Raw genomic sequence first — 20773 nt, 5'->3', positions numbered from 1 at the left:
TGCACTCTACGACCAACATAGGTCTAATCGATCTCGGGGGTTCAACTCCACTCCACCACTATGTGGAACCAGCTGAAGTATTTCGGAACCAATTCGACTTATGGTCCTTCAAGAAAAGAGCGTACCAATTCTTAAAATAAAATAAAATTAAAATATGTTTATTATGGAATATAACAACAGGTATCACTTAACATCAGATGAGCCTCCTGCCTCGTATTACATAAAAAAACTTTCAGAAATAAAACCTTTTTCCAGCACTTTTCGTCTGTAGTTTTTCTTGTATGAAGTCGATGTCGTAATTATGTGATTAGATTTATATATTTACCATGTATAGTCCGGTCAGTGCCAGGTTTGAAAAGGGTTTCAATGTTAAAGTTCAATGACAGGGTTGTCTGACAATTATGAGGTATAATCAATGCAATAACTGACATAAAGAGTTATGATTATGTCTTCAATATTTGCAGATTTTATGGACCTTATAATTGCCTTTACCAATTAATTATCGTAGGTACAAACAGGGTAAATAGTTTTACGTATATACAATAACTCTGACCTTTCAATTACACTACTATTATAATTTTAATTTAGTTTGCTAAGTATATATTGCCTAGTTACTATTAACACAATAGATACTTAATATTCAATCAATAAGTAACAAATTAATCAATGTAAGTTATTGGAGGATTTGTCTTTTGCTTTTTTTGTAATTTTATAATTCTAGACTACCACACCTTGTGTACTCGTTTATAAAAAGTAACACGCCAATCAGTAAAAAATGTCGATTTGTGATTTAATGAATATAGCGGATGTGTGTATTAGACACGTGTTAATATGGTTCTTCTAATAAAGTATTAGATAATTTATTTACTAGAAAATACTTTGTTATTCCCTTACAGTCATGACCACAATCGTAGATGGAAATTTACCTTAGAGAATAATAATTGTGCTTCAGACCCATAACTGAGACTATTCTTGGCACGATGTCTATGTTTTCTTTGATTGATATATATATACATATATATTGTATTTTTTGCCATTAAAGAAACTCAGGGCAGCAGATCATAGGTATAGCCAGGTAGACTGGTACAAGATACTCTGATACTGATCACTCTCATATTAGGATTACGTACAATTACGGATCTAGTTTCTGTAGATATGTTGAAAGAAATTAATGTATTAGATTTTTATATAAGATTTGAAAAAAATACTATATTCTAAAGTTTATCCAATTATTTGAGAAATCTCAACGTGCTTACTTTTTTACTAAAACGTATATTTTAGTTAACGTTAAAATAATTAATCTGACGTCAAACGGCAAAAAGTCAAGTTGAAGGCGGGCTACGGGCGATGTGATAAAAGAGCGTGGAAGGCGCGCGCGGAGGCAGTACGAGACACGCTTGCACGTGGCGCAGGCGCAGTTTTCGCATAACTTTCCGCGATTTACGCGCCATTTGCGCTCGTTTGCACCCTAACGTCACTTTCATATGTTACGTGGAGGGCGCTTGTTCACTTTCGGGTAGTGTGTGTGCTCTAACTTCTGGAAAGGAATCGGGCTCTGCTCCTGAGGACCCTAGGTAAGAGACGACTGTGATCGCAATTATAACATCGGTCTGAATCATGTGATTGAAAAATCGTTGATGACATGTAATTTAAGTGTTCTTCTTTAACATATATTAATGCTTTCAAATATTTTTATAAGTATTAAGTAAATATATAACTCTTAATTATACTAATAATATAGAAATAATAAATCAATGAGCGAGAAACTCATACTTGCACGATGCATTTTGTTATGAAAACATTTGTAAACGTCTATTTGTCTGCTGATGAAATCGATTGTGATCGTTGATGAAGCGCAAAATTGAAAAACACATAAAATTACTTCTCAAACACTATAAAACACGAAGGACACGCCATTCTAATGATCATACCTTATGTAAACTGACGATGAGCAAATACTTGATTCCGCTCAAGCATTTTCTTACCTTTGGTGTGTTACCCACATCGCCTGGATTTGTATATTCAAAATTAGGACTTAACGAAGTGATTTGTGTAAATCGAGTGATCATTAAATGCAATAGTCTAAGAAAGGAGTACGGTTTTGAAGCCAAGGATTCATCAAGGCAGTTGCAAGCGTTTGTATGCCCATCGCGTCGGTCGTCACAAAGCGGTGTACGTGTGAGGTTAGGTCACGTCCTGGCCACTGACATGAGATTAAAACCCATAACATCTGATCATTAACAACATTTACAAACAGAAATAGGTTCATTCGTAAAATACATAAACTGTGCATTCATTGCAACACGGTATACCATTATCTTTGGCAATGAATAGATTTAACCTTAGTTCTCTTGAGTAAACTCACCTGCATGACTAGCATTAAGTTCTTTTCCAACTAACCAAGGAAAGGACGTTGTATTGCCGCAACGAGTATTTTCTTGTTTACTGTCAAACGCAATGAAGACTATTAAAAATAATACTTTAAAATAACGATAGTTGATTTATAGTTCACCTATAAATTCAAAGGCCATAAGCAAATAAGGAAAACAAATAAAAACCTTCTAAGATAATAATATATAAGATAATACCTAAAAGATATTCAAACTTAACGAAAAGGTTATGCCTAATTTGAGTCAGGAAGTAACCCGTCTTGTCAACAGGGTAATATTGACTTTTAATATAATCAAGTTTTACCAATGCCATTCGGTACTTGCTGTAAATATTTGTATATTTGATATCACTCTAATACTATTTGCGAATATTGATTTGTGTAATTAAGTTATATGAAAACTTTAAAAGATTGTGGCTTGACTCCCGTTTAATTCTTATAAATTGGTCAACGAAATTGGCGTTGAACTTAAAATTAGGTAAATTAAATATCAGTTTTCTTATTAATACAAACAGTGTCCATTAAATATATACTTATATAAATAAAAACTGGTATAAAACAGTTATTATCATAATTATTACATTTTAATTTTTTACCTATGATAAGTAGAAGGTCAATATGATAAATAATTCAAAGATTTTATAAAAATCACAATAGTTATACTATTTATTTAATGCTTTGTTGAGTTTTACGTTCAAAGGTTGACGCCATAAATTTAATTCGCTACAAGATAACATTATTGTACATGCATTTAAAATAATACCGAAGTTCCTGTGGTGTTTAAATATTAAAACTAATCACGTCCACATATTTCCACACTTATCAAACCTGTCCACTTCAACATGAGTATAAATTTTTCGATAATTACCTAGAGTCCAAGGTAAACCGAATGGAGTATTATTGACATTAAACGCAATCAAAGAGCGGATATCTATCCGCAAACTAGACAAACCTTGGTCGGACATTGGTCATTACTAAATAGGAAGTTGCAATATTAATAGCGTAGGTGAATTCTTAAGCATAGGTACTATATAAATGTCACATATTTGATATTTCGCCTACACACAAGTGAACTCTACACACTCAATTTACGAGAACGGCGGAGTATTCAATGTTAAATTCACGTTAGGTGACAATACCTAGAACAAGGATAGTGAGAATGGTGTACGATGTGCGGGATCACGTCCGAATTGGCCTCGTGCGTTCGGCCATAGCCTGTAAATGTTTACATTTGTGCCGGCAACGCCCCGCGAGGACCACCTGAAGCACAACGACCAGTGATTAGTTGCAAAATGGTGGCCGAATTGAGTTCAGGGTCGAGCGTGTTGCCGGGTCTTGCGCAACGTCCAATCCGACGTCCGTGCATTCGCTACTCCATATTATGCACTCTCCCGCAGTTACTCTTCTCATGACGTCTAAATTCGGAGTACGAATAGTTGTTTTCGCCAATACAAAACTATTTATCTCAAAACTCTTACCAGCGATTGATTAACAGATATATGGCGATTGAAGGTTCTTTTGATTGAAGGCTCGACCAGGTCAAGGTCTAAGGGGCCATCGAAGTTACTTAAATACAATAAAATATATTGTCTGTTTCTGTGGATTTTCACCAAAGTCATACATTTATCATTACAGTGTAATACTATCATATATTCGATCACATATATAACTTAAAAACTCTCTTCCCGAAGATCAAAAGAATTCTCAAATTCAAAACAAAAATAATATTTCAACTTGAATTAATATATTATAATTTATTTCTTAATAACAACAGGTTGGTTCCGAAATTTTTGCTAACATGTCTTAACCGAGTTATTTTGAAATCGCATACTATAATATACATATATATATACTACGTTAATATGAACGTGAGACTGTTGAGGCCAACCCAAGGCGCTATAGAAGAATTTGTCCGTAACACATTCACACAATCTTTTACATTTTCTATGATAAATTATCTCAAACCTTACTCAAGAAGCTATTTGTTTAAAAGATAAGATAATATTAATTATTATCTTAAACAATGGGTAATTCAAATCTGTTGCGGTATTAGGAACCTAATGATATTGAAACGATAGCGTGAATATTTTGTCAGTCATATATGTTTGAATTACTTTGAAGTAATATTTTTGATTATTATTATAAAATGTTAATATAATAAAATTCAAAAATATATCATGCTTATTATAAATTCAGCGCATTTATATTTTTCAAGTAAAATGACGTTTTCGTGAATTAAAACAGTTCTCCAGACCTATTTAAATAACTTTTGTATCCTAATGGATTTCGGTGCAACGGACGTTGATTGAGGCACTTAGGTGGTGTTCCAATATGGTCAAGTTCCTAACTTAGACTACCATTTTAATAAATTGCAAATTTTCGAGTTCTTCCGGTATTTGACACTGAGACCACGCAGTCCAATGTGCTGACCACTTGACTAAAAATGCAGTTTCCTGCCTAACAGCATAACTTTTTAAATTTCTATTCAAGTAATGCGCAATCATTACAATTATGTTATTTAAAATGCAAATAATATACAACCAAATAATTGTGTCAGTAAAACTTTCCTTGATTGCATTAGAATCTTAAGGACCTTGATTTTATTTAATTTTATAATCGTATTTAGTAATATAAAGAGCGTAACTTTGTTACGAAAATAGGTAAGTAGGGGATTGTTTTAAATTTAAATCATCGTACTCATATCTTATTTCACTTAGGACGATATTATAAAGAAATGGAAGTTTAGATTTTAAACCAGAGTTATCTATGCCATGAATATTTGTTTATTTTATATATTATTATTATATAATAATCAAAGGAATTAAATAGAAACATGTTCTTGATAATCCTCAATGTAGTTAGGCTATCAGCGGATCAGTTAATGTTACTTACATTTCAATTTAAATAAATTACAGACGACAGAACAAAAAAAAATTTTTTTTTCTATTCGCTTCTACATATAATAACTTATAACAATATCTACTTCACGATATGGATCGTAAAGTAGATATTTATAGAGAATATTTTTAATTAATAATATAATTTGTAAACATGCCCCAAAACCTACAAAATTTCTTTGCTGTTTTTTTCTAAAATTAGACGCGTTTGTAAACTTAAAATAACGAATATTGACTTTGAAAATACGAGATTCATTAAACAGAAGTTTATAAAAAACGCGGTCAAACGATTGTTTATTCATATTAACTTTAGCAAACTAACAGAGACACAAGTAAAAATGCATGTTCCCACTATAAAAACTGACGATACCTCATGTTACAATTCATTATCGCCAACACAAATACTACATTCATTACATAATCTATATAACCTAAATACTTATCACTTTAATCGGCAAAATTTATATATTTCAGCATTTAAAAGTTCATTGAAATTCATATCATACAATACTGTCAAATAATATAAGGTCCAGTGTATGAAAAAAACACATTTTCCTTTGATTACTTATCTACTTATTGCCGAAAATATAACGATTATTTATTCCGCCACACGCTTAACAATAACTGAAATGGGTCTGTCGAATAAGCTATGGTGAGAGGCAACTATTATTTTATTAATTTAAAAATAATTAATCATCACGTACACTAACATAATTTCCTTGCTAAGTACAATGTTCCATATATTGTGATCTAAACTATTTTATCAAGGTAGAAGGTTAGCATTCCGCGTCTTTAGCAAGTTGGTCAATGATATTCCAGTTAATTAGCAACATTACCATAATTATGAGCCCCTCGTATATGGTGATTGGTGGTATTGAGACGGTCTAGGCCAGGTTGCCTTCACACACAATAAAATGCGGATGTTCTAATAAATTAATAAATGACCTTCCGATATCTTTAATAGGCTTTTGCGTAGGTCACCAGGTTTGGATTATATTTATTACTTTATTTAACGGTTCACAAGAAACCTTCGAATCTACATAACGCTTTTCAAAATGTCCAAAGATCGAAGTAATAATAATAACGCAATATGAATAGATTTATTGCCTATAAAGAAAAATAGTGACCGAAGCAAAAAAAACTATTTAAGTCGGTATTTCGTCAATAATCAAAATCTTTTTGACTTTGCGAAGTGTTCAGATAGACACTACTGACATCAAATTATTAAATCTATGTTATTAAGTGACACAGTCGCAAAAGATTATATTAAAACTAGTGGACCCGACAGACGTTGTCCTGCATGATATTTCAAGCAATTAGTAAAGCAAAGTATGAAAGTACCGACTGCAGCGCCATCTGGCGGGCTGATTTGTGAATCTAAACCATTCCCAGATCCCCTTGAACACACACAAAAAATTTCATCAAAATCGGTCCAGTCGTTTGAGAGAAGTTCAGTGACATACACACTCACAGTAGAATTATATATATAAAGATTAACTGCATGCATTTTTAAAATAGGATTACTCGTAATTATAGAGGTTTGACAGTATTCGCATGCATTAAATGCATTTTCCATTTCCGTATTTAGTGCATCACCTAGGTATTATTGTCTGTCGGTATTACGTCGTGTTACGTTACGACTATGTATCGTTTGTCGTATGACACAATAATTTCTTTTGCTTTTTAACTATATATGTAAAACTTAAATCGATAATTCGATATTCTTAGAAGCAGAAGAAATAAGTTTATTATAGAAACTGACGGACAGTTTAGGTTTATTTGTAGACATATACGTCCAACAACGGCTTCTAATTTAAATTGTTTCACAGTCTTGTAAAAATACATCACGAATTATATTATACCAATTAAGTGTAATCTGTAATCCAAAGTGTCGTTCACTCGACACCCACTCTTATAGGAACATAGTGTATCATTAGAACAAGAAACTGTCCATCAGTCTTACGTTACTTTCACGTAACGTATACATTGCTCGGTTACAATTCATTGAAAGTCATTTTCAATAACAGAATGAAATTTCGAAGCATCGCGTGCGAGAATGTCTCATTGTCAATGCCGATGACTGTGCCTAGCATTGAATTTGAAGTGTGCGGGTTAATATTACAAAATATAACAATCTATTCAAACAATTTGTTTCGCATTGTTCGTAGCTCAATCCTGGAAAAATTCTCTAAAGAATAATATTTTGATTTGAAACACGGAATTATACATCCGTCTTTTAAGTGTAAAATAAATTACGTTAATAGGTTATGTATTTGATTTAATAATTTTAAGAAATAGACTCTTTGTATTTTTTTTCCTGGAACAATAATTAATTTACTGGTTCTTGCTTATTGTTTGCCAGGGTAAAGAGTTTCTTACACCATTTTCCTCATGCTTAACCTTTCTGTGAGGTTGCTTGCTAAGCGATAGGCACAAATTTGCATTATTGTAAGAATTTTATTTACAATCGGCACAGACGGTAGTATGAACCGGGAACGCTGTCTGAATGCCAATAACATTCGGGCTTCCCCACTTTACATTCAAACCGCCGATGACTCAGTTTATCATCTACAATTACATTTTTTAAATCGAGCGGGAATACCTTTTATGAAAATTACATCTTGGGTAATTTTAGTACTTTTGACAGTTGACGAATGTTTAAATGCAGACTTCCTGACATGATTTATCTAATAATCTGTAGTGAGTTGATATAAATTTTAATATTACAATCACGTGCGTTCGTTGTTGTCATGGTATAGGAACTGAATATGTTTCTAACGCAATTTTATTCTTAAATAAGTACGAATAATGTTTTTATTGTCTTTGCGGGGAAAGAATATTTATTATCTCATTAAGCACGGCTTAAATATTGAACCTACAGGGTTGCATAAAAATTAAGAGTAGGATTTGATGACGCAAAACTCGTTGAAAAGTCGAGACAACATTGTTGTTTTTAACTCTATTTTTGACGCTTCCTATAAACAAGAGACAGTCTCGAACACCTGTTTTAAGTAACTGTATTTTTTTGTAACAAAATAAAATATGGAATGTTCACGTGTATAATTAATTTTGAAACAATTGTGTATAATATTACGGTATGTGAGTAAGAGTAGTTATTACCTCATCTACATTTTATAAAGGGTTACATAAGGTGAAACCTACGACCTTGCAATTCAAAGTATCATTAATTTTCTTACTTAAATGTATTAATGTTAGCATAGCAATAGAATTATTTAATTAACACTGCTAATCAAGAATCATCGTTAAGTGCACAGTGAATTCGTTTTTGCGTCTGATTTTCTCTCATAGCATGCAAGTGAGGTCTTGAGGATATTTTATCCTGACCTTTCGGGCTTTTGCATCGCTTAAAGAAACTGATAAGTTATTGACGTATAGCACCATAGAGCCAGTGATTTATTTAGATTTTACATCGGTATATTAACCTAACTATTACTCTATATTTTTACATTATCCATATATTCATATAACTTTGTTTAGTGCGGGTCCAACAGACAATGTCAACTTCCACTGTCAACACTTTATTATTATCGTAGTAGATATTATGAACACCTTCTAGCGCAATATTAAAATATTATTTTATCAAGATCGATTATTAATCTTGCCAACGAAAATATTTATATAGCACTTCATTTTATAAATCGGTGAATGAGCTTTTAAAAATGAAAAGAATTCCGATTTACCTTGTAAATTCTAAGAAATTAACGACAGTTTATTTACGTCGCCATCATCACGAAAGACAATAAATGCATTACATAAGTGCGTTGCACATAAATGCAACTTGATCTAAATTCTAAAACCAGTTTACATTAAACTTTTGTCGCGTCAAAAGGTCGACATATTCAAGGAGTCGGTGGACCAGAGCAGTTCCTCGCTATTACGTAACGTGCAGCCAATGTCTCACTTTGAAGATTACTAAATAAATAATTTACTAGCGACTATTTCCACTTTATCCTTACAGTTCCTAATCCAGATAATATATGAAAACCCATTAAAATCGGTCGCTATTGAGAGCGCACTGCTGATGGGTGTCGCAATGCATTCTTATTACGTCATAACCCACTTACCGACCAACTACGGCAAATGATTTCACTTTATCATCACTGATATATGATGATTACTCAGCCGGTGTAGTTAATTATTATTTATCTTGTATTTGACTACTGCAACTCAGATATTTGATCTAGAATTTCAGAATAAACATTTACGCTGTATCAATGTGATAATGTTTTGTTTACAAATTGTTATAACAACATTTATACTGTAACCATATAGGTGCGTGAGGATTTTGATTGCATTTAAAAATCGTTCACAATTATCACGTGATTACACGAATTGAATAATCTTATCTCCGTGCGGTCTGTCTAATCATTCTAATAGTAATCTAGATATTGATAACGTAAAAGGTGTAATACCTAGGAAAATAAACGTGGAACGTGGTTACGTGCTGAAAAGTCAAATGTGAAAAAAGTATAATCAAACAACCAAACGGACGATTCAATACGGCACGTCTTATCTGATAAAAACCTGATAAGGAATCTCATACTGATATGTTGACTGATATATAACTTATTAAAAAAATACTGTTAATTCGATTTCTTTTGTTGAATTTGTGTTAACTTTTATATGTACAATTCAATATACAACTTGTTTTAATTTTTAATAATTCTATAACGTACGGATAATTTTAAGTGGATTTTCATATAAATTTATTAATATAATAAGTATATATACTCTATTTTCACATAAAAAGACACTAGCTAAGCTTATTGTATATACAGGAATAATGTTATCTTAATATATGTTAATATCAGTATGAGTGTGACGTGAGACGACACCAGACGCCTTATCATCTTCAGTCGCTTATCTTTATCTGTGCTCAAACTAGGTCATTTCTTAACAATAGCGTAAATAATTTTATAACATTTTATTTTAAAAGAACCGAGGAGATCAAAGCCAGAAATATGCAATGTGACAACTGCCAACAAGAACTATACGAATACCCTACACATCTGTATGATATTTCATTATTCTTATTATTTTATTTACATTTTTATTAATTTTACTATACAACACTATCCACGTGGTCTAGACTCTATGATGCTTTGTTTCTGTTGGTTTGGTTTCGTTGTCCCACAAGTATAGGTAGCCACAGCACTTATGCTTGTGTGAATACAGGAGAATCAATTCCAAATACTTTAAAAATTGTTTTTTTTTTAGCCAAAAAAAATCATGCGCATCATAACAATACTAGTTATGATGTTTACAGATCATAACGCGACTGTAAAAAATAAATCAGCCTCAAAATCGCTGGTGGCGCGATACGGAATATTTACTTACTTACCAGTTTTTTATTGCTTTTGATATCTCTCATTTTATTTTTTCTTTGATTATTGTTAAATTGTGTGTTTTTGTTAGTAATAAATGTAATGTCTATGTGTCTATATGTTTATTTATTAGGTAAAATATCATTGATTTCTACTTTCACTTTTATCACAACTCACAAGTGACAATTAAGATTTTTTATTGAACTTCAATCCTTGTAACCCATAAGCAATTTTATCTGTAATGGCTATACTTTATCTATCAACGCTATTCATAAAAATACTTTTTGTAGAAGATAATTTATCTTTTTCCTAAACCAAACAATTTAAATTCCTAGTTTTGATTAACCCCTCAGTTAATCGTATTGAATAACGCACGAGGTCAGATGTTAAGTGCACCAGAAAATCCAAAGATAATTTCTGTCCTGTTCTTTGTACAGTACTTTATAATTGTATTCCTCGTCGTGGCCATCAAGATCATAGTTACTTAGGAAACAATGAGTAACGTCATCGCCTGTTATCAAGGATCTGCCGTACTAATTTTATTTGTAAACAGCTACTGAGGAAGTTATGAGTACAACGTTCATCGACTGTTAAATTGTGTCGTGAATAAATTCTAGTGAGATGACGAAGCCTCGAGACATGATATAATTTATACGATCTAGGCGTCAAATATTAGAATAAAAGTTGAAAGTATCTTAATTAATTGTTTATAAATATATTCACATAACTTCCGATATTTGCCACATCCATGTTGCCTAGAAGTAATGGAATTTCTTAGATTTTTAAGTCTTCTTCTGTGGGTACGTGTGCAGTAGAGATTGACATAAAAACTCAGATGCTAAATATCTAGATTTAGTTGTGGGATAGTAATGAAGGCGAGTACAACTTGCACTATCTCCAAAGGTTATTGACCTCGACAATTCTATACAACAATAATAGTGTCTAAAAAGAAAATTAATAATTTCTTTACACTGTTTTTTTTCTCTACTCAAATCAAGATTTTGTATTCAGTAATCGCTTTATATCTGTTTAATTAATTATAATCAATCTTATTTTTGTTTTCAGATAAATAGGGCAGGCTGGAAAAGTCAACATAGTAAAATACATATTAAGAAGGTAAGTACAGTCTCGAAATGAATTAAATAAAACGTAAGCAATATTACCTATTACCATACGTCTACGTCGCTTCTATTTAAAAGTACACTTTTTATATCTAAAAGTAATCACGCGGAGTACGAATAAATTTTGTTTAGGCTTTGTTGATCTATGTCAATGTTGTTACGAAGAAATATAAGCTGATTTTATATGATAAACAAGTTATACCTCGCTGTTTCATCAGCATTTAGTCATAGCGTGATGTTATAAAGCCTTTCTCTATAAATTGACTATCCAACACGCCGAAACAGAAAAGTTCTAAAGGAGCCGCTCCAATTTTCGTTTCAAATGCGAAATATTTACAAAACGAGCCAAGCCTGTACCAAAAGTAAAGCAACAAGTATGGCATAATTGGCGCCACGATTGTTGAAACTAAACAAACAAAATCAGTGAAATTAATCAGTACCAACTCTTTCATCAGCACTACTCTACCTTTTAATACCGATTGCGATCCCGATTTCAATGTTGAATTTGTGTACCTACCGCGGGCTCCAGTTTGCAACATGACCGCTATAAAAATTTTAATTTGAAAGAGTAGTTTCAAATTCGTCAGAATCAGTTTGGCTGTCACTATTAAAAGTAACATAGAACTTACGGTACAGCTTTTTAATCCAATCAGCCGTTAAAAATACAAAAAATGCTATGAAAACTGAAAAGTAATTTTACAAGACCTACAGACAACAGACTAAAAAACTCAAAGCTAATTTTCATATCAATTGTCAAGTTGATTTATAGAATGACATTGACATCTAACCTATTGTATAAGAACAAGTAGCAGGTATGGGCACGAAATCTGAAATATGAAGAGATTGTTTGATTCTAGTCATTTAAATCTAGCGTTATCGCCAGATTTTGTAATAAAAGTCATTATGTTCGTAATTTATCAGTAATAGCAACTAACAAGATGTCCTGAGTGTTAATTTAGCAATAGATGTTAAATATCTACATAGTGTCATTTAATCAGAACACTGTACAGGTATGAGCTGTTATCTCATTCAGTAACCCTTCCCTAGATTTAAATAGAAAATTCAGCGAGTTATACAATAATTGATTTCCTTTTTCAGATACTGTCACAATGGCTTTAGTACTACAATACATCAGTGATATGAATAGTTATATGGATAAGTATGGAGGTGAGATAGTTTTAATTAATCTATATTTATAAGAATTCTATAATTAAACTTGTGACAAATATTCAGTTAATAAATACTTGAGCTTAGACAAGTATCATTAAATTTGCTTTGCTAATTTACTTTCCTAATTAATTAAAACAGTTAATTATATTATTATAAATTCTTAACATATTTTCCTCTTTTAGATCCTCGGACAAATCCATGGTTCCTGATGAGTTCACCACTTCCTACGTTAATGATATGCCTAAGTTATGTTTATCTAGTCAAGGTAATGATTTCATTTTTCACTACAGCATAAATTTCTATTGCCTTTTTAACTATAGGTACAATCAAATAAAAGTTGTATATTATTTTAATCATTTGAATCAATCTTCTGATGACCACATCTGCTATTAAGTCCTTGAAACACCAATATATTTTATAAAATGCTTTATTTAAATTGAACTTTAATAACACATCTTTAACAGGGTTTATTAATTATTTTTTTATAGTTCTAATGTAAACCATGAATTTAAGACTTTTCTTTTAAACACCATATATTATATTCATTTTCGTCATTTTATATTCATATAAATAAAAGATGATTGCAAGTTTTTTGCGTTTATTGTATAAAAACATTGATTTTAAAATAAACTTTAAAACTCAAACAAAGGTTTTCATTGTTTACAGGTTTTAGGGCCGAGGTATATGGAAAACAGAAAGCCTTTTGAATTAACAAATGTGTTAATAGTATACAATTTTTTACAAGTATTGTTCAGCTCATGGCTGTTCTATGAGGTAAGAGAAAAAGTTAAATATGTTTTTGATAATTACCTTTTTTTTTCAGATTTTAATTAAGATAAATTCAAAAATCGTAATGAAAATTCCGACCTTTAATAAAACTGTGGATTTTATATTTCTTGTGTTAATTCCTGCATTAGCATGATAACTAGTTTTTTTTTTCAAATTGTTTAATCCGTTTGTAAATCTGTTGATATCCCTAGAATAAGTAGTTTTTTTATCCAAGACCTTGAATAATTATTGTGTGTTTTTAGAAACAGCCTATATAAAAATGTATTTTATTACAGTTTACAAGGTAAGGTTAACATTGTTAAAATTGTACAGGTGATCTATTAACATTGTACAACAGCTAAATTTCACTTTCAAATAGTTTGAAATCTTTAAACAAAAAAGGAATTCAAAAACTGACAAAACAAACAACCACTTGTAACTGAAAACGTAATTAGTGCATGGTTTTTTAATGTAGTGTTTATCTTTTCTATCATAATTAAGTTAACATTATGTAGTACATAGACTTTATTATGTCTTACCTATACTGATTAATGCTTAATGATTTACCAAATATGACCAGAGCTTGATGGGAGGCTGGCTGAAACATTACAGCCTTCGATGCCAGCCAGTGGACTACACTGACAATCCTATAGCTAATAGAGTAAGTGCCACAGAAGACCGTCTGCATTGTTCGAATATCCGAAACTAACGTCATTGTAAATATACATTGTTCATTTCCAGGTCGTGTAAATAAAGCAGCAATTGGCATGTTATGCGTATTAAGAAAATTTAATCTTAAGTTTAATTTATTGTACAAAGTGCGCCTGTGTATTATAGTATTTACTAACATCCAGGGTCTATGCAAATTCGAAACTCTATCAGAAGTTAGTTTATTGCGTCCTTTACGCTGGTTGTGTCTATATTTGAATGTGATTATTTAAATACTGCTATTGCGAGTTTTGTTAATTGCGCCGTCATTGAACAGCGCAGTTAAACAATAACTCACGATCGTGTATTTCACGAGCACATGATTTGCACTGACCCTGAAAGGAGAATACTCTTACTTACCACCAACTAGAACAGTGAGCCCCTGAGCCACACAACGGAGGCTGGTGATTAACCGGTATTAGCGACGTGTGACCAATGCTATGCCAATACGAATAACACAGGGCAAGGTGTCGGTGTATTGTTTCAGATCGGTGGCGCTGGGTGGTTCACAGGCAGGTATAACTTTCAATGTCAGCCGGTCGACCACTCGAAACATCCACAAACGATGAGGGTGAATTATTAATTATGTATTTATACTTTCCAAAGACTATTCCACCCTTAGCATCTCGGTACCTCAAACTTTTTTGCTTGCAAACTACAGTGTCTAACACTTCAAGACCACATTTAGCCTTCCCTGGCTCACCTCACTTCCGACCGCGAGACACTCATTTCTCCAATCCCTCGTACTGTACTGTAATCAATTCTTTAATTACCTATTATCTATATAATATTTATCACCTATTTCGTAAATATCATAATTACTGGTCGATTCATTACGATAAGCCGCAGACATTTCATTAGGTGATTGGATTAAGTTAATAAAAAAATCATACATACAGGTATTAAAATTAATTTATCACCACATCAACCAAATCATATTAAACAATCATGGGATGTTCTCATTTTGCATAAAACCGTGTTACGCTTAATTCATTATCTATTCTATGTAAGCTTAAGCAGAGGGATTTAGTTTAAATTATCACATTCAAAGTTACTGCTTAAAAACAAACAGCTTTAATAACATTAAGTTGCTTCAAAAAGGTGATACGATATAATTTATAGTTAATTCAAATTCTTATATAATTCATTTTAGCAGTTTGTAAAACTTTCTATTAATTATTGTATTATTTCTTTTTACATAGAAAATAAAAAAAATTGAACGTTTCAGATGGTTCATGCATGTTGGTGGTATTACTTTTCAAAGTTTACAGAGTTCTTTGATACGGTGAGTTTCTTTTCATATATTTATTGCTTGTGATAGTGCTAATTATATTTTTTTATATTTGAATCGTGATATGCCGTCACGAACGAAGTACTATAATTTTTAGCTAATTCCAAGAAGTTAAAAACTGTTATTAGATTTTGGTTCAAAGTTCATATTTCTCGATTAAAAGTGCCGACAATGGGTACAATATTCTATATTATATACAAATATATAGGGATAACATACAATTGTATAGAAATGAATATTCTAACAGGTGGTTAGGTATGTTTCGGAACATTAATGTTTTCCAAACAAAGTTTTAAGATCAACGTTTCTTAAATCTTATATATATAGAATATACCATCGCTACACGTTTGGTATTCTGGGAAAATGTATATTTTTGCAGATCTTCTTTGTGCTAAGAAAGAAATTCGATCACGTATCAACTCTGCACGTGATCCACCACGGTGTGATGCCCATGTCCGTCTGGTTCGGAGTCAAATTCACCCCTGGAGGCCATTCAACATTCTTCGGACTTTTGAACACGTTCGTGCACATCATCATGTACACTTACTACATGGTATCGGCCATGGGACCTCGGTGGAAGCGGTTCTTGTGGTGGAAGAAATACTTAACGACGCTACAAATGGTAAGATATATTTCAAAACGAAAATCTATGTAATAATAGTTTTTCACTAATGCTAATACGTAATCTACGTAATCGTAAGGTGATAGTAAACATAAATTCAAACCTTCGACCCAAATATATAAACATGCAATTTGACTACAATTACTCATAATTGTTATTACTGCTAATTGTATGTAATTCATGTTGTAATTGTATTTATTTCATGCGTTATATTCTAATTAATGTCTATTGCAGTAAGCTTATTTTGTTTGAACTCAAATAAGACACCTAAAATCTCACTCTTCTACTACTAAGATAAAACATGTCGTCAAATGACAAAATGTTTGACAAGATTTAAACAATTTACAATTTTTATTCATACACGGCATTTGGTATTCTCATTAAGAAACGTTGCATATAGGAAATTTACTGTGCCTCTGGTGATTATAACTCTTTCCACCAAACCATTTTGAACTTCTTTTTAAAAAATACTCTGATATTTTACATGTCTCGCATGTTTGTTGGTTGGAAACTATTATTCAATGAAATATGGATAGGAAATGTTTACAATACGAAATTTTTATTCGTTTATATCGATATGGATATTATCTATGAATGTCCTATTATGACGCAACATCGAATCGTTGCCAAGGACTTTGGGCAACCTTGTTCTAATTTGTCAGCATCCGAGAACGACAAATGCAATCATACACTGCAAGGGGGGTATAAATAGTAACAAAATGAAAATATGTCTTTAACATTAAATATAATCTGAAAACTGTTTAAACTTTGATGCGTAAACTAAGAAAACAAAGCCCGCCTCTCTACACATTTGTGGAATTTCATATGATATGCTTTGTTTATTGTTATTTTTTATGAGAACGTAATTAAGCGTATCCGGTGGTTCATTTTTAACCACGGAGCCCCAAAATGAATGTATTTTCAGTTATGAAATGCATTTATTTATAGAACGATAGATTTCTGAACATCTGAAGAATGCAAAATATCATACCCGAACGTATAAATTTATCCTTTTAATAAATTTGCATAAATTGTTGAAATTTATGGGACAGGAAAATCGTCACTATTACTAATAGAATTCGCACGTGAACATTACTTTGTTTATAATATAGGTACAGAGAATGCAATAAATGTACCTTGTCTTTTGAAATATAAATAAAATATTATATGTTAAAATCCATAGTCAACGATAGACAAAGACGAATTAGAAAACAATAAACCTATAAATTGCAAGTTTTCTCATCAAAGCCTTTTCAATAATTCCAGGCTCAATTCATCGGCATCATGCTGCACGCGTTCCAGTTGCTCTTCATCGAATGCGACTACCCTCGTGCCTTCGTCTGGTGGATCGGGATGCACGCTGTCATGTTCTTCTTCCTCTTCAAAGACTTCTACAACCAGTCTTACAGCAAATCAAAGGTATTTTTATTCAAAAAGTTCAATTCGGTTTATACAACGCTAAATAATGTATTAAACAAGTCTCCAACTATGATAATCTATTTATCTGCTTAGGAGCAAAGGTCCGAAGTACGTTAAATCAATTACAGTTGGGAAAAATCTAACTGCCGTGTCATTTATCGCAGACAATGAAATGTCAACTTTATGTCTTACGTCCTAAGGTTCAATTTATAGTATTTTCACAATTTAATTGTTCGGAAAATGACCAATAAATAGAATAATATGTGTTATTGGAAATCGCCTTCGTCTACTACATAATTATTTGTTGACTTGACACACTTGTATGAATTATGAGGCGTTTGTAACCAGTCCTCTAAAGATTTTCTAAAGCAGAATTACTGGTGTAAAATGGAAAAATCCGTATCGTGTATTTTAAACGCGTGTTACACAACTCGAATCCAAGAATCGTCAGAATATACTACAAATACCTATTTCGAATACTAATAAATAACGTAATATTTAATGCAATAACGTTATTCGCCAAATTCATATCAATTTTCACAATCACACGCTAAATGCAAATCGACTTAGCCCCTATTTAATAGTATGACATATGTTCAATCATTTCGGACATAAATCGATTAATAATGTTTAATAGCAGATATTTGTATTCTTACAAATATTAATCTTAAGCATACATCTGTAATAGATTGATCATTGCGCCGCTAAGCTATCAATTTCAAATTAATCGTTTTACGAAGGTCGCTAATTCTTGGGAAATAGTATTATGCCTATATGACACAGCATATTTTGATTTATGAATCACCATCACATATTCCATTTATTTTGATTGCAGTTTCGTGTTTCTTATGAAGTAATACTTACCGTTGCATTTTAAACCTCAAACGCTTTGTATCCAACTCACTCATTTCTACCCATTAGGGAGCGTTCAAGTATTACGTCACGCAATTTTTGGACATAATTGACATCCCACCCCATGTAACGCGCCGTAACGTTTTTCTGTACTCAAGTGTAGTAAAACGTCCCGTGACCACCACGTGATTCTTTATACCTAAAAGTTACCATTATGTGGTGTAAAGTACTGGAAAGTCGAAAATAATATTAAGAATAACCCGTAATTGAATCCCCGCCCCGCATCGTAACGTTTTACAAAAGGGGAACCCCCCCCCCCCCCCCTCCATAATTCGTTACGTAACACTTGAACGCTCCCTTACACCTCAGAACGTTTATAAATAGATGCCGACTGTACCCATGTTCGCAGGTCCGCGCCAGTTCTCCGGCGCCGGTGACGACGACCATAAGCGAGGACGTGACGTACAAAAACGGCTCCGTGAAGAACGGCTTCAGCAACGGCCACACCAACGGCCTGGTGCGCGCCCGCACCGTCCTCCCCGCGGGCAACTGACCCGCGAGAACGTTCTAGCATTCCCTCGTCTGTGATTTGTCCGAAGACGTTCGGCGACCATTCGTAACCTATCCTGCGACTCGCCGATCGACGACGGACGCACCTCGTTCCACCCGACCGCTCTCGTTATTTCGAAGGCCCGGTCCGTCCGTCGTCGATCGTCGGGACTCGTAAATGTGATTATCTAGTGTGAAAGGGCGGTATCGACGGTGTACATTTTATTTTTACGATACAAACGATAGCTAGACATGTGATCGCGTAGCGTTTTCTACTTTTACAATCGTCGCTTTTAGTTTAGTTACCTCTGATATTGTAACACTCGACCGAGAGACACGTCCGAGTTCATATTTCGCAAAAAGCTATAACCGATTAACCTATGAAATATAATTATTTTTATAGAGAAAGATTTGTTTGCCGATGGCCATGTTTCTCCTTGACCGAGTTGGGTCCCTCTACGTTTAAGCGAGTGATGAAATCGTGCCCCGAGTAAAATGTTGCCAACTTTAAATAACGCGCAATTAAAAACGCCAATAATTTTATAGAACGATTATTTTTATATATTTTATTTTACCTTTGATAACTCTTTATAATATCTACGATGAAATTAGAATAATTATACTTAAAATATGATCACACGTACTTTGGCGCATAATCTTCGCATTCGATCACATTCTCGCGTTTCACAACTGTAATTTCAATTTCAGAGGTAAATTTGTTTTTATAAAGATTTTTATAGATAGTTGTTATTGTAAAGTCTGAACATTTGATAATTTGATCAAGAGTGAACAAATTATTTACTGTTTATAATTTTTATATGAAATTGCGATAATGCAATGTCTCGTATCCGTAAATAATGTTAAAATGCAATGTTGTTATGAATTTATATAATTTTTGTAATCTACTAGTAAAATTTTATGAATTTGAGTATACGAAACGTTCGGTTGCAGATTTACTATTACTAAATTAGTTTAATCCTTACACCTACGCCGTAGACAATTACTAACGTGAGCTTAGTTTTGCATCCTCAAATTCATCGAACACGGTAAAATGCATAGCTAGAAAATATTCAAAACTGGACATGTACAACGAAAGTGACTGCCGCTGAGCACATACAGACAGACAGACAGACTTAATAAACGCACATTCTTAAATCCAGTCATTTCTGACGCGGGAGATCATTTTCAGTTTTTCCATAGTTGTGTTATTAGTTGGGCTATTTATTTTGTTTTATTTATTGACCAACTCCAAAAATCCCGGTTTACGGTGATCGTTTGTGCCTGCAAACTTAGGTTACCAAATGGTACAAAATTATTTAGTCAAATTAGTTAACTCTATAGTGAGAACGTACGTTTGCGGGCGACTCGAGGCATTTCGATTGGACGGGTTGACTTCGGTTAACTCATTTCGCTTTAGAACCGGTAAATCAATATTGTATAATGTTTGTCTTCCGTTTTGTTTTGTACTTACCAGATGTGAGGTGCTCGAAACAGCATTGCTTCATAGTTATGCTCTTTTGTAAATATATTGTTTCATTAGTTATAATAAAAATATTGGTTTATGTAATACTGCAATTTTTTACAAAAATGCAAATAAACTATAAGGGAAACATGTTATTATCAATCATTCTATACTCCCCTA

The 20773-nt window shown here is 32.5% G+C and overlaps 1 protein-coding gene across 4 annotated transcripts; it reads left to right on the top strand.

Moving 5' to 3' along the window:
- The first annotated feature begins 1369 nt into the window (after positions 1–1369).
- LOC125050819 (elongation of very long chain fatty acids protein AAEL008004-like) lies at positions 1370–20741 on the top strand. 4 transcript variants are annotated; one of them, XM_047650851.1, is made up of 10 exons: positions 1370–1574; positions 11697–11743; positions 12848–12919; positions 13105–13187; positions 13589–13696; positions 14886–14969; positions 15627–15683; positions 16069–16311; positions 17578–17730; positions 18992–20741. In XM_047650851.1, exons 3-10 carry the CDS (start codon positions 12862–12864, stop codon positions 19133–19135), a joined length of 930 nt encoding a protein of 309 aa, XP_047506807.1. In that variant the 5' UTR covers positions 1370–1574; positions 11697–11743; positions 12848–12861; the 3' UTR covers positions 19136–20741. The 4 variants fall into 4 exon arrangements, with proteins under 4 accessions (XP_047506807.1, XP_047506805.1, XP_047506808.1 ...); XM_047650849.1 differs by having other exon boundaries at positions 11697–11747; positions 12851–12919; XM_047650852.1 differs by lacking the exon at positions 14886–14969 and adding an exon at positions 14271–14351 and having other exon boundaries at positions 11697–11747; positions 12851–12919.
- The last annotated feature ends 32 nt before the right edge of the window (positions 20742–20773 follow it).

The sequence above is a fragment of the Pieris napi genome, chromosome 7 (assembly GCF_905475465.1).
Source record: "Pieris napi chromosome 7, ilPieNapi1.2, whole genome shotgun sequence".
Classification (NCBI taxonomy): Eukaryota; Metazoa; Arthropoda; class Insecta; order Lepidoptera; family Pieridae; genus Pieris; species Pieris napi.
Note: the sequence above shows the minus strand (reverse complement) of the source record. Positions and strands in the feature narration are given on the sequence as shown.

What these genes read in the sequence shown, in the direction of transcription:
- LOC125050819 (XM_047650851.1), top strand. Translation starts at nt 12,862, where the DNA reads ATGGCTTTAGTACTACAATACATCAGTGATATGAATAGTTATATGGAT. An exon ending in GTTATGTTTATCTAGTCAAG is followed by an intron (nt 13,188 to 13,588) that starts GTAATGATTTCA and finishes CATTGTTTACAG; the next exon opens with GTTTTAGGGCCGAGGTATAT. An exon ending in GCTCATGGCTGTTCTATGAG is followed by an intron (nt 13,697 to 14,885) that starts GTAAGAGAAAAA and finishes GTATTGTTTCAG; the next exon opens with ATCGGTGGCGCTGGGTGGTT.